The sequence below is a fragment of the Heterocephalus glaber genome, unplaced genomic scaffold (genome assembly GCF_053883595.1).
Source record: "Heterocephalus glaber isolate CG9 unplaced genomic scaffold, H.glaber_assembly_v1.0 deba00001613, whole genome shotgun sequence".
Classification (NCBI taxonomy): Eukaryota; Metazoa; Chordata; class Mammalia; order Rodentia; family Bathyergidae; genus Heterocephalus; species Heterocephalus glaber.
Window position 1 is genome coordinate 12,457,634 of NW_028258384.1, and position 19,672 is coordinate 12,477,305.

A 19,672-nucleotide genomic window follows, 5' to 3' on the forward strand; every position below is an offset into this window, starting at 1 on the left:
AGAAGAAATTAAAGAAGAAATCAGACACTTCCTACAATTAAATGACAATGACAATACAACAAATCAGAATCTATGGGACATGATGAAAGCAGTCTTACGAGGGAAGTTCATAGCAGTGAATACTCATGTTAGAAAACAGAGTGAGCCCAATTAAACAACCTGATGCTGAACCTCAAGCTTCTAGAAAAAGAGCAGGACAAACCCAAAGCTCATACAAAGGAGGAAATTATAAAGATCAGAGGAGAAATCAATGCAATGCAGACTAAGAGAACGATAAAAAAATGAATGAAGCAAAGAGTTGGTTCTTCAAAAGAATAAACAAAATTGACAAGCCCTTAACCAACCTTATCAGAAAAAGGAAAGAAAAGGCCCAAATCTATGCAATTAGGAATGAAAAGGATGAAATTACAACAGATGCAGCAGAAATCCAGAGGATCATCAATACCTACTTCCAGAACCTATACACCAATAAGATGGAAACAACAGAAGAAATGGACAGATTCCTAGAAATATATAAATTACCAAAGTTGAACAAAGGAGACCTAAAAGATCTAAATAACCCAATATCAAACAATGAAACGTTTTTGAAAACATAACTAAAAACTTACCAACTAAGAAAAGCCTGGGTGCTGATGGCTTCACTGCTGAATTCTACAAGACATTTAGAGAGGAACTGCTGCCACTACTGTTTAAACTCTTCAATGAAATTGAAAGGGAAGCAATACTCCCAAATTCCTTCCTGGAAGCAAGCATCACCTTGATCCCCAAAGCAGAGAAAGACCCAACCAAAAAGCAGAACTGTAGGCCAATCTCACTAATGAATATAGATGCAAAAATCCTTAATAAGATACTGGCAAATAGGATGCAGAAGATCATCAAGAAGATTATACATCCTAACCAAATGAGATTCATCCCAGGGATGTAGGGATGGTTCAACATACGCAAATCAATCAATGTAATATACTATATCAATAGAGCCAATGACAAAACCCATATGATTATCTCAATAGATGCAGAAAAAGCATTTGACAAAATCCAACACCCATTTATGAGAAAAGCCCTACAAAAAATTGGAACAGACGGTCTCTACCTCAATCTGATAAATGCCATCTATGAAAAATCACCAGGCAGCATCATACAAAATGGTCAAAAACTGAAATCCTTCACACTAAATTCAGGCACAAGACGAGGATTTCCACTATCACCACTCCTGTTCAATATAGTTTTGGAAACATTAGCCACAGCAATTAGACAAGAGAAAGGAATAAAGATGGAAATGAAGTCAAATTGTCATATTTGCAGATGATATGATACTCTACATAGAAGACCCCAAAAACTTCGCCAAAAGTCTTCTAGACTTAATTACCAAATTCAGTAGAGTAGCTGGATAGAAGGTCAACACAAAAAAATCAATAGCTTTCCTGTACACGAACAATAGAATCACTAGGAGAGAAGTGCGGGAATCACCTCCTCTCACAATAGAATCCAAAAAACTGAAATACCTAGGAATCAACCTAACAAAAGAGATCAAAGACCTCTTCTCTGAAAACTATAGCACTCTGAAAAGAAAGATTAAAGATGATATCAGAAAATGGAAAAACATCCCTTGCTCCTGGGTTGATGAGTCAACATAGTGGAAATGGCCATACTTCCAAAACTGCTTTATAGATTCAATGCAATCCCAGTTGAAATCCCAGCAGCATACTTCATAGACCTTGAGAAAACAATCCAAAAATTCATTGGAATAAGAAGAGACCTAGAATAGCAAAAGCAATTGTAGGCAACAGAGACATGGCAGGGGGTATCACAACCTCCAACTTGAAAGTTTACTACAAAGCAATTGTGATAAAAACAGCATTGGTACTGGCAAAGAAACAGACCTGAGGACCAGTGGAACAGATTAGAAGAAGCAGAAACAATGCCAGCCACTCTGCCACCTCATCTTTGATAAAGGAGCCAAACACCCTCACTGGAGGAAAGAGAGCCTCTTTAATAAATGGTGCTGGAAAAATTGGGTTTCAACTTGCCAAAGATTAAAACTAGACCTATATCTCTCACCATGCACTAAACTAAAATCGAAACGAATCAAACATCTAAATATTCCTCAGACATAGGTCTAGTATCTAGAATCCATAAAGAACTTAAAGAAATCAGACCTCCCAAATTTAAAGACCCAATAGAAAAATGGGCATCTGAAATGAAGAGACATTTCTCATACAAAGAATTAGAAATAGCAAATAGACATGTGAAAACATGTTGCACATCACTAGTCATTCAAGAGATGCAAATGAAAACAACGCTGAGATTCTACCTCACTCCAGAAAGAATGGCTGCTATCATGAAATCAACCAATAACAAATGCTGGCAGGGCTATGGGGAAAGAGGAACCGTGCTCTACTGCTGGTGGGAGTGTAGACTGGTGCAACCATTGTGGAAATCAGTATGGAGATACCTCAAAGAACTAGGACTGGAAGTACATTCGACCCAGCTATTCTCCTGCTGGGTATCTTCTCAAAAGAATTAAAAGAATCATACCACAGTGATATATGTGCACCCATGTTCATAGCAGCACAATTTGCAATAGCTACAACTTGGAAGCAACCCCATTGCCCATCAACTGGAGACTGGATAAAGAAAATGTCGTTTTTTAATAAAATAGAGTACTACTCAGGCAGAAAAATGAGAAATTAGAGACATTTATAGCTAAAAGGATGCACTGTGAGGCAATATTCTTAAGTATAATAAATAGGACACACATGTGTAAATACCGAATAGTTTCTATAGTGTGAGAAACTGAAAGTGTAAATAAGGACTAAAAAGTATAATAGATAATGTGAAATAGGAAGAAAAGGGGCAAAGGGGAAGGGGAAGTGGGAAGGGGAGGGGAAAAGAAAGAAGGGAATGGAATTAATATGAGGAAATGAAAAAATGGAAACAAAGTCTTTGTAGATGGGAGGGCAGGGGAAGGGGGAAAATACAAGAACCAAGAGAGATTATGTAAAGGTGCAAATTTCCAATGATAAATGTCATTATATTGTATACCTAAAATGTACCAATAAAATTAATTTTTAAAAATTAAAGTGGAAAGTTACCTCCTGTTCTTGGATAAGCAGTACTAATATAAGCAAAATGGCTATACTTTCAAAAACTGTTATACAGTTTTAAAGCAATTCCAATGAAAATACCAATAGCATTTCTTATAGAACTAGAGAAACGAACCCTAAAATTCTTATGGAACCAGAAGAGACCTAAATAGCAAAAGCAATTCTGGTTAAAAGCAAGGCAGAGGGAATCACAATCCCAGATTTGAGGTTACAATACAAAGCTATAGTGATGAAAAGAGCATGGTACTAGCAACAATAAAACAAAAGAACAGAACAATACACTTCCCTAAAAAACAGACTTGAGGATGAATGGAACAAAATAGAAAATGCAAAATCAACTCCAAGTACACTTAGCTATTCTACCTCTGACAAATGGACCAAACACCTTCACTGGAAAAAAGCCTCTTTAATAAATGGTGCTGGGAAAACTGGCTTTCTACATACTAAAGATTAAACTTGGACCCACCCATATTTCTCACCATACACTAAAATAAAGTCAAAATGGATCAAAGATTCAAATATTAGAACAAAAACAATCTAGTAGGAGACAAAATAGGTAAACCTTTTGAAGACAGGTGCAGGCAAAGACTATACTATTTTCTATGCAATTGGGTTGTTATTCATAAAGATCCAAAACAGAGATAACATCAAATTAAAAAGCTTTTACATAGCAAAAGAAACCACAATCACTGAAGAGTCAATACACAAAATGGGAAAAATTTTTATCAGCTAATTCTCAAAGGATTAATATCTAGAAAATATAAAGAACTCAAAAAATCAGGCCCTCCAAATTTGAAGACCCAATCCAAAAATGGTCATTGAAATGAACACACAATTCCCAGATGAATAAGTACAAACAGCAAATTAATACATGAAAAAATGTTCAACATCATTGGTCATTCAAGAAAAGCAAATTAAAACAACCCTGAGATCTCCTGTGGGGAAAAAGGAACCCTTCTCTACTGTTAGTGGGAGTTTATATTGGTACAACTAATATAGAAATCAGTATGGAGATTTCTCAAAAAGACAAAAAGTAGAGGTTCTATTTGATCCAGTTGTGCCCCTTGTAGCTAATCTTCCTGAAAGAGTTACAAGCATTATACCACAGTGATATATACATATCCATGATTATAGCAGCATAATGTATAATAGCTAAATCCTGGAAATAGTCCATATGCCCGTCAACAGATGAATGGATAAAGAAAGTATGCTTTAGGCTGTGAGGCGGCCCACTGCCCCGCTTAGGACTGCAACTCAGGCTGCCCCAGATCCCGGACTGCACCTTGGACTACTCTGGGATCCAGACCCCTGAGGCAGAGGTGCCAGGATCCCTGTGGTGAACAGCAGAGAGAGCCTCTCTGAGACTTGTTGATGAAAATTGAAGCCCATTGGGAGAGGGAAGAAAGTCCTCAGACTATAGCAGTTGGTGAGTTGGTGGGATCAGCACCCCGTACAAGAATTTAGACTCACTTTGGGGAAGGGCAGCTTGAACCTGCAGCACAAATTTGCAGAATTCAAACCTGCAGGAGGTCAGGGAACTCAACTTGGGCCTTGCAGCCAGAAATCAGCCTGAATCTCAGTGGACTATGGATAGCTCCCTGAGATTAATTGACTTTGATCCGCACAGTGCTGTCCATGTTGTCTACTGGTGACAGCAGAGACATGCCCTGAAGGCCCTTCTCCTCCTCTTCCTCCTTCCCTTCCTCCTCCTCTTCTTCTTTTCTTCCTCTCCTTTCTTCTTCCTATTTCTGTCCTAGGTTGGGCTCTTTTTTCCTTTTCTAAATCATTCTTATTATTATAGTAGAGTGAATACAGTTTCTAGTGTTCCTGCTGCTATAAGGCTGTTCTATTCTTGTTTTTGTTCCTTCCTTCTTTCTTTTGCTCCTGCCTTCCCCAGTTTCCCAAAGTTTGCATGATCTTCCTGTGTCCTCTAGCCCCATTTCTAACATTTCCCTCTCCTTCTACCTCTCTATCCCCTGCACAACTCCTTCTAAGTCTTCATCCCAGGTGGTAAATTCACTATATTGAAGGGTTTATTTATTACAAACATATTTCTGGTTGGTATTTGATTTTAATCTAGTCCACGTGGTTCAAGGTGACAGATTAATAGTTACAACAATTTGTCATTTTCTAAGCTGTGTTTGATGCTATGGTTGATGCTGATTATATTACTTGGGCCAAGGTGATGTGATTGTTCCAATCAGTTGTCCTTTCTGGTATACCCAAACTGAGATTGCCTGAGGGTCATTACAGACTCAAAACCTAAAGACCAGCTGCTATACCTGGAAGACACCTCTAAGAAGTAACCATTCCCTAAGGGTTCTAAGTACTAGTAATAAAGACACAATAAGCAATATATAAGTATCAACACAGGAATTAAACCCAAACCATCAACAACAAAGACATAAAAAAAAAAATGAGCAGACATCTAAACAAGTCTCAAACCCAGACTTCTAGCTCATAAAAGGCAAATCCTAGGGGTAACAAGGTGGAAAAACCTGACAATCAACTACCTGGACGCCCTGAACTAATAACACGGGAAGTAACAAAAGAGATGAACAAGGCTCTAGAAAAAAATCAAAGGAGAAATAATTTCCTAGATTGTGACCAAAAATGGAAGGCATGCTTAGAGATTCTAGAGCAGAAACATAAAAAAAAGTAGAGGAGATCAGAAATATTATGGAAGCCATGAATGCCCAGCATAGGTAAAAAATGGAAACCATGAAAGCCCAGCATAGGAGAAATAGAATCCATGAAACAGATTCCAACAGATATCCAGGAGATTAAAAACTCCATTGAGGGCCGGGGATTTAGCTCAGTGGTTCCGGCACCAGCCTCAAAAGCACAAGGTCCCAAGTTAAATCCCCAGTACCTAAAAAAAACCAACAAAACTCCATTAAAAGTATATGCAGCAGAATGAGCCAATGTGAGGACAGAGTATCACCAGGACTGAGGTAAGTGACCATGAAAAGAGATTTGTAAAGTAGCAAGGGATCATGAGAAATCAATACAGCAGCTGCTAGATGACCCAAAGAAGAATAACATAAGACTGATTGGAGTCAATGACAAAGCAGAAGATAGTGCACATAACATAAAAAAAAAACTGTTCACAGAAGAAATGGAAGAGAATTTCCCAAGTACAGGAAAAGAATTTGAACTACAGATAAGTAATGCATATAGGACTCCAACTAGACATGATCAAAAAAAATTTTCACCTAGACATGTAATAGTCAAGATTCCAGAAACCCAACAGAAGAACAAAATGTTAAAAGCAGTTGAAAAAACAAAACAAAACTCCTGCCACACACACAAAGGAAAGCCCATCAGAATCACAGCAGACTTCTCACACCAACCTTCAATTCAAGGACAGCATGGAGTGAAGTATTTCAAGTCCTAAAAGAAAACAAGCTCCACCCAGATTGCTGTATCCTGCAAAAACTATCTTGCAAAGTTGATGGAGAAATAAGATATTTTCATGACAAAGAACACATGAGGAACTTGATGAATACCAAAGAAGTACTCCAAAATATTCTTTAAAAATCCTAGAAAATTGCAATGAGGGTTACAATTACATGAGGCCCAACAGAATGAAGCCATCAGGCAAGGCAAAAAATTCGATGGAAAGTGAGGAAAATAAAAAATAAAAGAGCCAACAACAAGAAAATATCATAAAAATAATAAATCAATACATATCAGTTATAAGCCTTAATATTAATGGCCTCAACTCACCAATCAAAAGAAATAGAATGGCAGAATGGATCAAGAAGCAAGATCCAAGAATATGCTGTATATAAGAAACACACTTAATTAAAAAAGTAATCCATAGACGGAAAGTAAAAGAATGGAAAGCAATACTCCATGTGACAGGAAACTGGAAAAAAGCAGGGGTAGCTATCCTATTTGCACAAACAGTAGATTTCAAACCAAAAGTAATTAAGAGAGACAAAGAAGGTCACTACAACCATGTAAAAGGAACAATCCAAGAGGAAGAGATGACAGTCATAAATACCAAATACTAGTGCACTCAACTATATAAAAGAAGTGTTACTGAACATGAAAAACTAAAAAAGCACTAATACAATAGTAGTGGGGGACCTCAATATTCCAGTCAAAAATAGACAGAGCAACTAGACAAAAAATTAACAACTACGTACTAGAACTGAACCAAACTTTTGAACAAATAGACTTAATAATTGTCTATGGAGTGTTTCATTCCACAAATTCAGAATATACATTCTTCTCTGCTGCACACAGGTCATTCTCCAAGAGATCACATGCTAGCTCATAAAACATGCTTAAGGTAAATGCAAAGGAACTGAAGTTGCTCCCTGTATATTGTCATACTATAGCACAATGAAACTGGAGATCAACTGCAACAGAAATCAGAAGAACTTCACAAACACATAGAAATTGAATAACACCCTCTTGAACAACCAATGGGTCACAGAGGAAATTAAAGAAGAAATCAGACAGTTTGTACAATTAAATGATAATGCTAATGCAACATACCAAAATTTATGTGACGTGATGAAAGCAGTCCTACGAGGAAAAAAATCATAGCAGTGAATGCCCATATTAGGAAAAGAGAGCTCAAATAAACAATCTAATACTGAACCTTAAGCTTCTAGAAAAAGAAGAGCAAGACAAATTCAAAGCTTGTACAAGGGAGGAATTTTAAAGATCGAAGCAGAAATCAATGCAATGGAGGCTAAGAGAACGATAAAAAAAATCAAAGAATTGAAGAGTTGCTTCCTCAAAATAAATAAAATTGACAAACCCTTAGCCAACCTTATCAAAAAAAGGCAAGAAAAGGCTCAAATCCATGCAATTATGAATGAAAAAAGTTAAAGTACAACACATCCAGCAGAAATCCAGAGGATCATCAACACCTGTACTCCAATTAGAACCTGTACTCCAATTAGATGGCAAACACAGAAGAAATGGACAGATTCCTAGATACATATGAATTACCAAAGTTGAACCAAGAAGATATAAAAATTCTAAACAATGCAATATCAATCAATGAAATTGAAAACGTAAGAAGAAACTTTCCAACAAAGAAAGCCCAGGTCCTGATGGCTTTTCTGCAGAACTGTACAAGAAATTTAGGGAAGAGCTAATACCCAAACTTCTCAAAATCTTTAATGAAATTGAAAAGGAAGCAATACTTCCAAAGCCATTTCTGGAAGCAAGCATTACCTTGTTTCCGAAAGCAGAGAAAGGCCTAAACAAAAAGGAGAACTATAGGCCAATCTCCCTAATGAATGAACACAGATGCAAAAACCCTCAGTAAGATATTGGCAAACAATACAGAGGATCACACTGGCCAAGTTGGATTCATCCCAGGGATGCAAGGATGGTTCAACATACGTAAATCAATAAATGAAATACACTACATTAACAAAGTCAAGGACAAAAATAATATGATCATCTCAATAGATGCAGAAAAAATGTTTGAGAAAATCCAACACCCATTCATGATAAAAACTCCAGAGAAAATTGGAATAGATGGACTTTATCTCAGCCTGATAAAAGCCATCTTTGAAAAATCAACAGCCAACATCATACTAAATGATCAAAACCTGAAAACTTTCATACTAAAATCAGGAACAAGACAAGAATGCCCACTATCACCACTCGTGTTTAATGATGTTCTGGAAACATTAACAACACCAATTAGACAAAAAGAAACCAAAGGAATAAAGGTAAAAAAGGAAGAAGTTAAACAGTCATTATTTGTGAATGACATGATACTCTATGTACAAGACCCCCAAAACTCTGCCAAAAGACTTCTATACTTAATAACCAGATTAGTAGAGTAGCTGTATACAAGGTCAACACTCAAAAATCAATAGCTTTCTTGTACACGAACAACAGACTCACTGAGAGAGAAATTGGGGAAACAATACCTTTCACAATACCATCCAAATAAAATGAAATACCTAGGAATTAGTCTAACTAATGAAAGAAGTAAAAGACCTGTACTTTGAATATTAAAACACTCTGAAAAAAGAGATTGAATAGGATATCAGAAAATGGAAAGATATTCCTTGTTCCTGAGTAGGAAGAACCAATATAGTGAAAATGCCCATACTTCCAAAACTGCTATATAGATTAAATCCAATCTTGATTGAAATCCCCACAACATATTTCACAGAAGTAGAGAAAACAATCCAATTTCCAAACAGAAGAGACCCAGAATAGCAAAAGTAATTCTAGGCAACAAGGACAAGGCAGGGGATATCACAATTCTCAATTTGAAACTATAGCACAAATCCACTGTGATAAAAACATCATGTTACTGGCAAAGAAACATACTTGAGGATCAATGGAGCAGATCAGAAGGTGCAGAAACAACTGCAGACATGCTAAGCCACCTCATCTTTGACAAAGGAGCCAAACATGCTCACTGGAAGGATAGCCCTTTAATAAATGGTGCTGGAGAAACTGTGTTTCAACTTACCAAAGATTAAAATTAGATCCATGTCTTTCACCATCCAATAATCTAAAATTAAAATGGATCAAAGACCTAAATATTAAAACAGAAACACTAAACCTGCTGGAAGATAGGTTAAGTAAAACTCTTGAAGACACTGATGCAAGAAAAGACTTTATGAACAAAACCTTAGTTGCATGTAAACTAGCACAAAGAATCAAGAACTGGGATTTCATCTTATGAAAAAGCTTCTGCACAGAAAGATAAATCACCAACAGTGTGAAGAGACAACCTACAATGTGGGAAAAATTTTTACCACCTATTCCTCAGACAAAGGACTACTATGTAGAATATATAAAGAACTTAAAAAATCCAGACCCCCCCCCCAAGTTAAAAGACTAAATCTAAAAATGGGCTTCTGAAATGAATAGACATTCTCAGAGGAAGAAGTATAAGCAGCAAACAAACATGAAAAAATGTTCAACATCACTGGTCATTCAGGAGATGCAGATGAAAACAACACTGATATTCCATCTCACCCCAGAAAGAATGGATGCTATCAAGAAAACAACCAATGGGATTTAGCTCAGTGGTGCCATTGACTGCCTTGCAAGCACAAGGTCCTGAGTTCATTCCCCAGTACCAAAAATAAAAAAAAGAAAAAAGAAAACAACCAACAACAAATGCTGGTGGGCCTGTGGGAAAAAAGGAACCATTCTCCACTGCTGGTGGTAGTGTAGACTGGTGCAACCACTGTGGAAATCAGTGTGGAGTGTCCTCAAAAAACTAGAATTAGAGGTCCCATTTGACTCAGCTATTCCCCTACTGGGCATCTCCCCAAAAGAATTAAAAGCATCATACCATAGTGATATATGCACACCTATGTTTCCAGCAGTAGAGCTTGTAATAGCTAAAACTTGGAAACATCCCAAATGCCCATCAACTGGTGAGTGGGGGAAGAAGATGTGTTTTCTTCTTATAAAATGAAGTACTACTCAGCCATAAAGAATGATAAACAAGAGACATTTATAGCTAAATGGATGCACTTTGAGGCCATGCTCTTAAGTGAAATAAATAGGACATACATGTGTAATAACTGAAATTTCCCTGGTGTGAGAAAATGAAAATGTCAATAAGTACCAAAATGTATAACAGATAACGTAAAATAGGAAGAAAAGGTCCAAAACAGAAGGGGAAGTGGGGAGGGGGGGAGAAAAGAAAGAAGGAGGAGAATTTGAGAAAAGAAGAAAAAAATGAAAACAAAAGTTTTTATAAATAGGGAAGGGTGGAGGGGAAGGAAGGGGAATGGGAAAAAAGAAGAACCAAGGTATATCATGTACAAGTACAAATTCCCAATGATGAATGCGATCATAATGTATACCTAAAATGCACCAATAAACTGAATGGAAAAAAAGAGAAAATATGGTTTTTATATACAATGGAGTATTACTCTGACATGAAGAAGGATAAACTGGAGACATTTTTAAGTAAATGGATGCATCTTAAGACCATAATTTTAAGTGAAATAAATTAGACACACAAATTTAAGTATCACATTGTTTCTATCGTGTGAAAAAGTCAAATGGTAAATACGGAGAGAAATGGAGGATATTGGGAAGTAGGAGAAGCAAGTTCAAATGGGAAGGTGAACTAGGGAGGCGGGAGGGAAAGAAGGGAAAAGGAATTTAAAAAAAGAACATATAAGGGGAAAAATGGAAACAAACCTTCCGTAAATGGGAAGTAAACTGTTTACAGTTTATCTGACAAATACTGGTAGCCATTGTATAGATGGAATGAATGTCAATATAATAAAAGCCATTTATAATAACTCAACTGTTAACATACTGAAAGGGGAAAAATGCAATCTTTCTAAGTTCTGGAACAAGACAAAGATGCCCAATTTCATCCTTTTAATCAGCAATCTGGAAAGAGAAAGAAATAAAGGTCATAAAAATTGGAAAAGAGAGGGCGGGGGATTTAGCTCAGTGGTGCCACTGCCTGCCTTGCAAGCGGAAGGTCCTGAGTTCAATTCCCGGTACCAAAAATAAAAACAAAAAAAACCCCCCCAAAATTGGAAAAGAGAAATCAAATTTTCATTGTAGACAAAAGGATCTTATATAAAGCCCCTCCAACTATTGAAATAAATGAATTCGGCAATGTTGCAAACTATAAAAACCAATATACAAAATTTAGTTGTACTGCTATATGTCAATAAAAAATTATCTGAAATAGAAATCCAAAAAGGAATCCTACTTACAATAGCTACAGAAAAAAATACCTAGGAATAAATTAAATCAAGAAGTGAAAGATCTCTACAATGGAAATTATATAGGACTGATAAAAGACAGTGAAGAAGACACTAAAAGATAAAGACATACTGTGGTCATGGATTGAAATAATCAATAGTTAATACATCCACAGTACCTCTCTTAGTTCCTTTCTTGTTGCTGAGACACAGAACCTGAGGTCCATAACTTAAAGAAAGAAAGGTTTATTTTGGGTCATAGTTTGTAGAGATTTCAGTTCATAGTTGGCTGGCTCCAAGGCAGAGGAGAATTGCTTATGTAAGGCAGGAAGGATGCAGAGTGGCATCAAGGGACGAGGAGGGAGCTATACCCTTCAGGCCACACCCACAGGGACCCACCGCTTCCCACCAGACTTCACCTCCCAACATCACACCCAGCTATAAACTTATCAATGGACTAATCCAATGATGATTATCACATACTCATGATCCAGTCACTTTTCCAAAGCCCCACCTATGAGTGCATGAGGCTTTAGGGGAACATCTAGATACAAACTGTAACAGTACACAAAGCAATCCATAGATTCAATATAATCTTTATCAAAATATCAATCCCTGGAATTAGACAAAATACTAAAATTTATATGGAATCATAAAAAAACCTTCAAATAGTCAAAGCCATTTTTTTGAGCAAAAAATAAGCAAAACAAGAGGCATAGTAGTACCTGACTTCAAAACATACTATAAAGCTGTAGTAATCAAAACAATATTGTATTGAAATAAAAACTACACAGAGACCAATGGAACAGAGAGCTTAGAAGTAAACCCAAACATCTACGGATTTTCTACGAATGTGTTAATTTTTGATAAATATGCTAAGAACACACATTAGAGGAAGGACAGTCTTTTCAATAAATGGTATTGGGAAAAATGGGTATCCATAAGCAGAAAAATTAAACTAGAACTTTGTCTCATCACTCATAAAACAGACTCAAAATGAATTCAATCCTTAAATGTATGATATGAAACTATGAAACTATTGGAAGAAAATAATGAGATGGTTTAGGTCCCTGAAGTTAACAAAGTTTTTTGGACAAAACCCCAAATGCACTGGTAACAAAAGCAAAAATAGACAAACAAGATTATATCAAACTAAAAAGCTTCTACATAGCAAAAGAAACAATCAACGGAGTGAAGAGACAACTCTAAAGAATGGGAAAATGTTTACAAACTACACTTCTGAAAAGGGATTGATATTCAGAACCCCAGAAAGTCAATAATACCATAATCAATCAATCAATCAGTCAATCAACCAACCCACAAGTAACCCAATTAAATACTGGGAAAATGATCTGAATAAAATTTCATGAAAGACGAAGTGGAAATGGACAAGTACGTGAAAATATACTCTATGTATCTAATCATTAAAAATACAAATCAAAATACCAATGAGATATCATCTTACCATAGTTACCTAGCTATTATCAAAAAAGCAAAAAACAAACAAATCCAAAAACAATAGAACAGCAGCAGATGCTGGTAAAGATATGGAGAAGGGAATTACTGCAAACTAGTGGAGACAGAAATTATTAGAGCTACTACAAAAAACAATATAAAGATTCCTAAAAAATTAAAAGCAGAAATAACGTATGAACCAGGAATCTCACTACTTGGTATATAACAAAAGAAAACAAAATTAGTACGTTGAAGGGATATCTGCACTCCTACTGTTCTTGCGCCACACCACTACACATGATAAGAAATAGGAACTTAGATGCCCATCAACTGATGAATAGATTAAAAAAAGAAAAAGGCTGCATGTACACAATGAAATATTAACCAAAAAGAATGGACTACAGTCATTTGCTATAACATGGATGGTCCTAAAGGGCACAATGTTAAGGAAAATAAGCCAGGAACAGAGAGGCAAGTACTACACAATCTCACTAATATGTGGAATCTAAAAAAGTTGACATAAAAAATTGGGTCTATAATGGTTACATGTCTGGGAAGGTAGGAATGAGGAGCAATGAGGAAAGGTTGATATTTAGTTAGGGTTAGATTGGAGTGAGAAGTTCTGGCATGTTACTGCACAGCAAGGTGAAAACAGATAAGAATAATGTACTATATATTTGAAGAAGCTAGAAGAAAGGATTTTGAAAGTTTTCACTATAAAGAAATAATAAATGAGGAGTTAGGTATGTTTAACCTGATATAAACATTATATAACATATACATACATCAAAATATCACATTAACCCATTAATATATATAATTTTTGTTTTTATATACCAGAAAATAAATTTATATAATCACAAATAAGTGAATAAAATTTTTAAAAATGGGGGTCCAAAGGACCATGTTCTTTCCTTCCACCATTTAAGGACACATAGATGGTACCACCTACAAGGAATGGGCTCCTCAACAGACAGAATCTACTGATACCATGATCCTGGACTTCCTCATCTTTAGAACTGTATAAAATAAATTACTGTTGCTTATAAATTATCTATATTTTATTATAGTATCCTTAAAAGAGTAAGGGATAAAGAAGAAACTGAAGTTAAAATAAATTTTGTGAAAGTAAGTTTCTAATAAACTTAAGAAAAACTACAGAATTATAAAGTTATATAGAAGTGATTTCATTTGAAAACTAGAAAAGTATGCCTGTGAAGATATAACCTGTATAGAAATGTTTTGAGGCAACAGGAAGATATGAAATAACTTATTGTATGGTCATACACTACATGAACAAGTACTATGAATCATAAAAGAGAAAATCTCTATAAACACAACCGTGCAACTACAATAGCTATGTCCCTTACTCCCTAAACAAAAATGACAAATAATGCAACTCTACTATACTTACAGGTGCCTTTCATGCATGTCATTGTTGAAGAACATAACTCAATGACCCGAACTACAAAAGTTTTTGGCTCCTCTAATGGTACTGTCAAAATGGAAATCTAAAAACCAGAAAAAAAATTAGATAAAATTGTTAGACTTCATTTTCATTCTTCTACCATTAGGATGCTAACTTTTATTGTTGTCTTTTTTTTTGGTACTGGGGATCGAACTCGGGACCTTGCGCTTGAGAGGCAGGCGCTGGAACCACTGAGCTAAATCCCCGGCCCTAGGATGCTAACTTTTAAACTTCCAAATATCCCTGGTTTTTGAAAAAAATTTAGCTTGTAGGAATTTAATTTTGAAATATATAATATGCATATATGTGCCTTCATATTCAAAGTCTACATTTTTTACATTTTCATATCAGATATATTGTGTTTATAATTCTCACTGACATAAAATATATGAAATCTTCAATATTTATTAAATTCAACTATTTTCAAAGGATGCGATTATAATTTATTAATTCTGAAATAGATGTTTAAAAATAGTTTAAAAATCAGATAATATGAATTCACTTTTGCTTATACATAAGGGTTAAAAAATAGCAGTAACAAAGCACTAAAAATTAAACATGTCACGAGTCACCCACATGTTAAAATGTGCAAAGTAAATACATACCAAAACATTTCAAAATGAATGTTTTCAAATTTAATGAAGGACTCTATCAAACTAGAAATTCAGAATCAAAAGTGAAATGTAAAATTACTACAAAATACTATTTATTGATATGTGGTATGCTTTCCCAGCCACTACTGTTTTGTTATATGGCTTTATATGTGAAAGACTTTAAATGACCATCAGATCAATGTTTCTCTGTAGAGCTAAGGTTTCAATACTAATCCTCAATCTAATCTGCAATCTGGGGAAATTATATTCTCTCACGGAGGGAATGCTGCCCAAAGAGAAAGACCAAATGGCACTTTTCCTTACAAGTGCTATACTTAATTTTGACTGGGAATGTAGTATTGATAGACCACAGAGGAAACATCTACAAAAATTCTAAAATTAGAAATTATTTGATAATCATGGCTATCCTACTTGATGTGTAATTTTGGGCTCAAGATATCTCAAAGACTGAGTTCTTCATGTTCCTCTTAACTCCCTTTGATGATACTTATGACAGAAAATGTACTTTAGCATTAAAGAGAAAGAAGCAACTAAGACACTGACTAAAATTATGATCATAAGGAAAAGTATTTCAAGGACTTTATGAATATATAAGACTTCTTCTTGTTCCTGCAACTATCATGTTTTTTATTAAGATATAATCAGTAACCTCCTACCAGAGTACCTCTGTCACCTAAACTCTGAGAAATTAACAGTCTCAAGTCTCAGTTAATAAAAGGATTCCCTCCACCCTCTATTACCATTGCCATAAAATTTACCTTAACTTCCACTTATTCTTTCTTTTCTCTAAGCCTTTTTTTTCCCATCAGACAGAAAGATAGAGACTGTGATAGCTCTGTGGAGGATGGATTTGAAAGAGACAAGATGAGAGGCAGGATGACCAGTTAAAAGGCAGAGGTGACGAGGTCTATAATGGGAACAGTGACAATAAGATTGATAGGAAAGAAAAGTTTCTCAAACCAACTTTCAGAAAGTTACATTGACAGGAACTCAAGGCTGCTGAGATGTCAGAGGGGGGGAAAGTTATTGTTGTTGGAAGGATATCAGCACTGTTCTGGGAGGAAGGAAGCATTAGATGAGAAGCAGTTTTGAGAGGGAAGATGGTGAACTCATTAAGTGTGTGCCACTTGACAGAGGCCATGCAGAAAGTTTGGTACATGGGCCAAACATTCCTGTAATATATGTATAAGTGCCTGCACCACCATTTATGCATAGTTCAAACAATGAGAATTCATAGAGTCATCTAGTGAATGTGCAGAGAGCAAAATAATACTGTGGGATAAAAGGGGAATCCTGAGGAGCCACAATATTTAAGGACAGGGGTAGAGAAAGAAGAGTCCAGAAAGGAAGCCAAAAGAGGATAGATAGTCAGTCATAAGAAGAACCAGGAAAGTACAATGTCATGAAGGCCAAGGAGTACAGCTTTAAGAGAAAGGGAATAATAACATTTGTCAAATACACGAGAAAAGTCCTAGTAGATAAGAGCAAAAACATGTCCCCTGACCCTGACTGTTATGGTATTATTAATGAACTTAGCAAGAGAAATTGTGATGGAAATGTAAGGGTAATAGTCAGGTTGGTGTTGTTTAGAAATGAATGGGAGGTAAGCAACTGGAGGCAGCAAGTACAGATAGTGTCTTGAAAATGTTCACTAAGGGGAGAGGACAAGTTAGAGGTAGGGGCAGAGCCAAGGGAATAAATGTTTTTTTATTTTTGAAATGAAGGCTGCTAGTGTGTGTGTGTTTGTGTGTGTGTGTATGTGTGTGTGTGTGACACACATGGAAGAGAAGATACAGGTAAGAGTCTGAAAGTATGACAGAGAAAAGGCAATAGAGTGTGGCATGTATGCATGCGTGTATGTATTCATGTATCAAGGGCACTTGTGAAGGAAGGTGGCCCTGGGCTGATATGGATGGCAGGATTGGAAATGAAGGGTCATTATACATGGTGAGTAGCCTTATTTCTTCCCAGTGAGGCAGGGAAGACAAGGAAGGAAGGAGTAGAGTGAGTAAATAGTGATGCCCAAGACTAGTCACAGCATGGAAAACGAGCAGGAGCTAACTGAGGCCAGTGGAAGAGTTGACTGGTAGTAGGTGCTTAGGCAGCTGAATGAGGTTGGCACTTGTAACTTTGTAGTAATGTTGTTTTTTGCAAGCAGCCATCAGTGATCCAGGTGCAGATTATAGCCTGACCCAGGAACAGGAAACCCCTCTGTGAGTACAGTCACAAGATATGGAAACATGGGGACTGAAGGTGTTGGACAAAGGGCAATTCAGAAGATATCCAGGGCAGAGAAAATGAAGGGGGCAGAAGGGAGATTATAAACTGGGAAGAAACAGAGGGGATGGGGTTTGTGGATCTCTTAACAAGTTGGATATAAGAGAATAAAAGAGCTGGAAGACTGGGAGCAGATTAATGGCATCATAAATCCATGATCTTCAAACCTGACCATTAGCATTGCTCCACAGTATGACCAGAAGAGAGGTCAAAACTTCAGTGTCCTGCAGTGGCTATTTTATATATTTCCTTGAACTGTGACCCATTTGTACACCCTCATCCTCAGGTGATAACTTTATTATGTAGTTTAAAAATGGTACCCATGAGATGGGAACTCTCAAACCTATAAATTCTCCCTCTCGCTCTCCCTCTCCCCCTCTCCCTCTCTCTCGGTACCGGGGATGGAACTCAGGACCTTGGACTTGCAAGGCCCAGGTGGCGGAACCAACTCTCTCTCTTTTTTGTTTTTTTTTTGTACCAGGGATCAAACTAAGGACCTTGCACTTGTAAGCCAGGCACGGTGCCACTGAGTTAAATCCCCAGCCCGTGCTTACTCTTGTTTCAATGTAATTCACATTTCATCTAAGGGTAATGCTTTTACCTGTTCTCTGAATCTCATCCTCCCCAACCTCTGCACAGACTTTGCTCCATCAATCATTCCTCCTTCTCTTACTACTTATAGCTTAGCTTCTTCCACAAGTTGTCTTTATTTGCTCTCTTCATTTTTTTGCCTCCATGTTACTCTTTGATCCATTTGCAAAGTCAATGGGCAAAGAGAGGCTAGTGTGATAAGTGATACAATAGCTGCTACAGCTTTACTACACCCATGTTCACACTTGTCATCCTGAACTGTACTTTCTATTTGTCTGCATCTGTATCTTCCAGACTGCATGCTATTTGAGGGCAGGGATGCTATTTTGGTTATGGCTATCTTCTCAGAATCTAGCACACTAATTGGCAGGCAAAAGGCACTTGTTTAATACATGATTAAATGAAAGGAGCATTTATGCTTGCATGTATAAGACACAATTGATGTTCCTTTTATGCAGTGTTCATTTATTAGCAATAAAAACATGGACAATTAATTTTATCTAGTCATGTATTTGTTTTATATAATAAGGAACTTCTAATTTAAGGAATTCTAGGAGCCTATTTTTAGCAGCAGCATATAGAACTGAAAGTCACACCTGAGTGAGCTTAGTCGCTATAAAATATATTCTGAAAAAGAAAGAACCCCTGGAACTTAGATGCTTGGACTGATAAAAAATGATAGGCATAAAGACACTCCTATGGAATTGGAGCTAAGAAGGAGGTACTGAAATGAACAATCGTGATGAAGAAATACTGTCACAGGGATTGTGTGCTAAAATTAAATCATAGCAGGCCTAATGGCTTTCTGGGATTCCTACAGAGTTGCCTACTACATGGCTTTTTGTTCTAAGATTTTCAAATGTATTCGATGGGGATTCTCTTTTTCTTCCCATAACACTACATTTTCAATTTCACAGAAACAATTGTCAAAACAAGGGTTAAGTTTAATTTTTATAGAATAAAACTATTATACAAGAGTCAATTATTTATTCCACTAGAGAGAAATCCTTAGGAAACCAAAGATATTATATTACTGGCATTATGTACTTTCAAAATGTATTTAAAAAGTACTAGTATACTTCACCCATGTTGATATATACACATTGCTCTGTAGACTGCATTAAAAACTACTAGATTCTCAGATACTACTTCACACCTGTGAGATGGCTATAATAAAAAAGAAGAGCTATCAAATGCTGGTAAGGATATGCATAAATGGGAACCCTTGTACACTGTTGGTGGGAATGTAAAATGGTACCATATTACAGAAAACAATAAGAAGTTTCAACAAAAAATTAAAATACAGAAATAAGTATGATCTAACAAAGTTGTTTCTGGGTGTATCTCCAAAGGAAATGAAATCCATATCTCAAAGTGATATCTGCAGACCTATGTTCCTTATAATATTGTTCCTGGCAGCCAATATAGGAAACAACCTAAGGGTATAATCAATGAATGAATTAAAAAATACCACATGTGTAT

The 19,672-nt window shown here is 36.2% G+C and overlaps 1 protein-coding gene across 3 annotated transcripts in view; it reads right to left on the bottom strand.

The window, feature by feature from the left end:
• Chm (CHM Rab escort protein) overlaps positions 1-19,672 on the bottom strand; it is a 251,328-nt gene that overhangs the window by 25,367 nt on the left and 206,289 nt on the right. For all 3 annotated transcript variants that reach the window (XR_015445585.1, XM_087196648.1, XM_004868870.3), the window contains one exon: positions 14,655-14,751. Coding sequence is in view for 2 of the 3 variants with exons in the window: in XM_087196648.1 (XP_087052774.1) it covers positions 14,655-14,751 (97 nt within the window). In the remaining variant the exon portion in view is untranslated. The remainder of the gene's footprint in view (positions 1-14,654; positions 14,752-19,672) is intronic.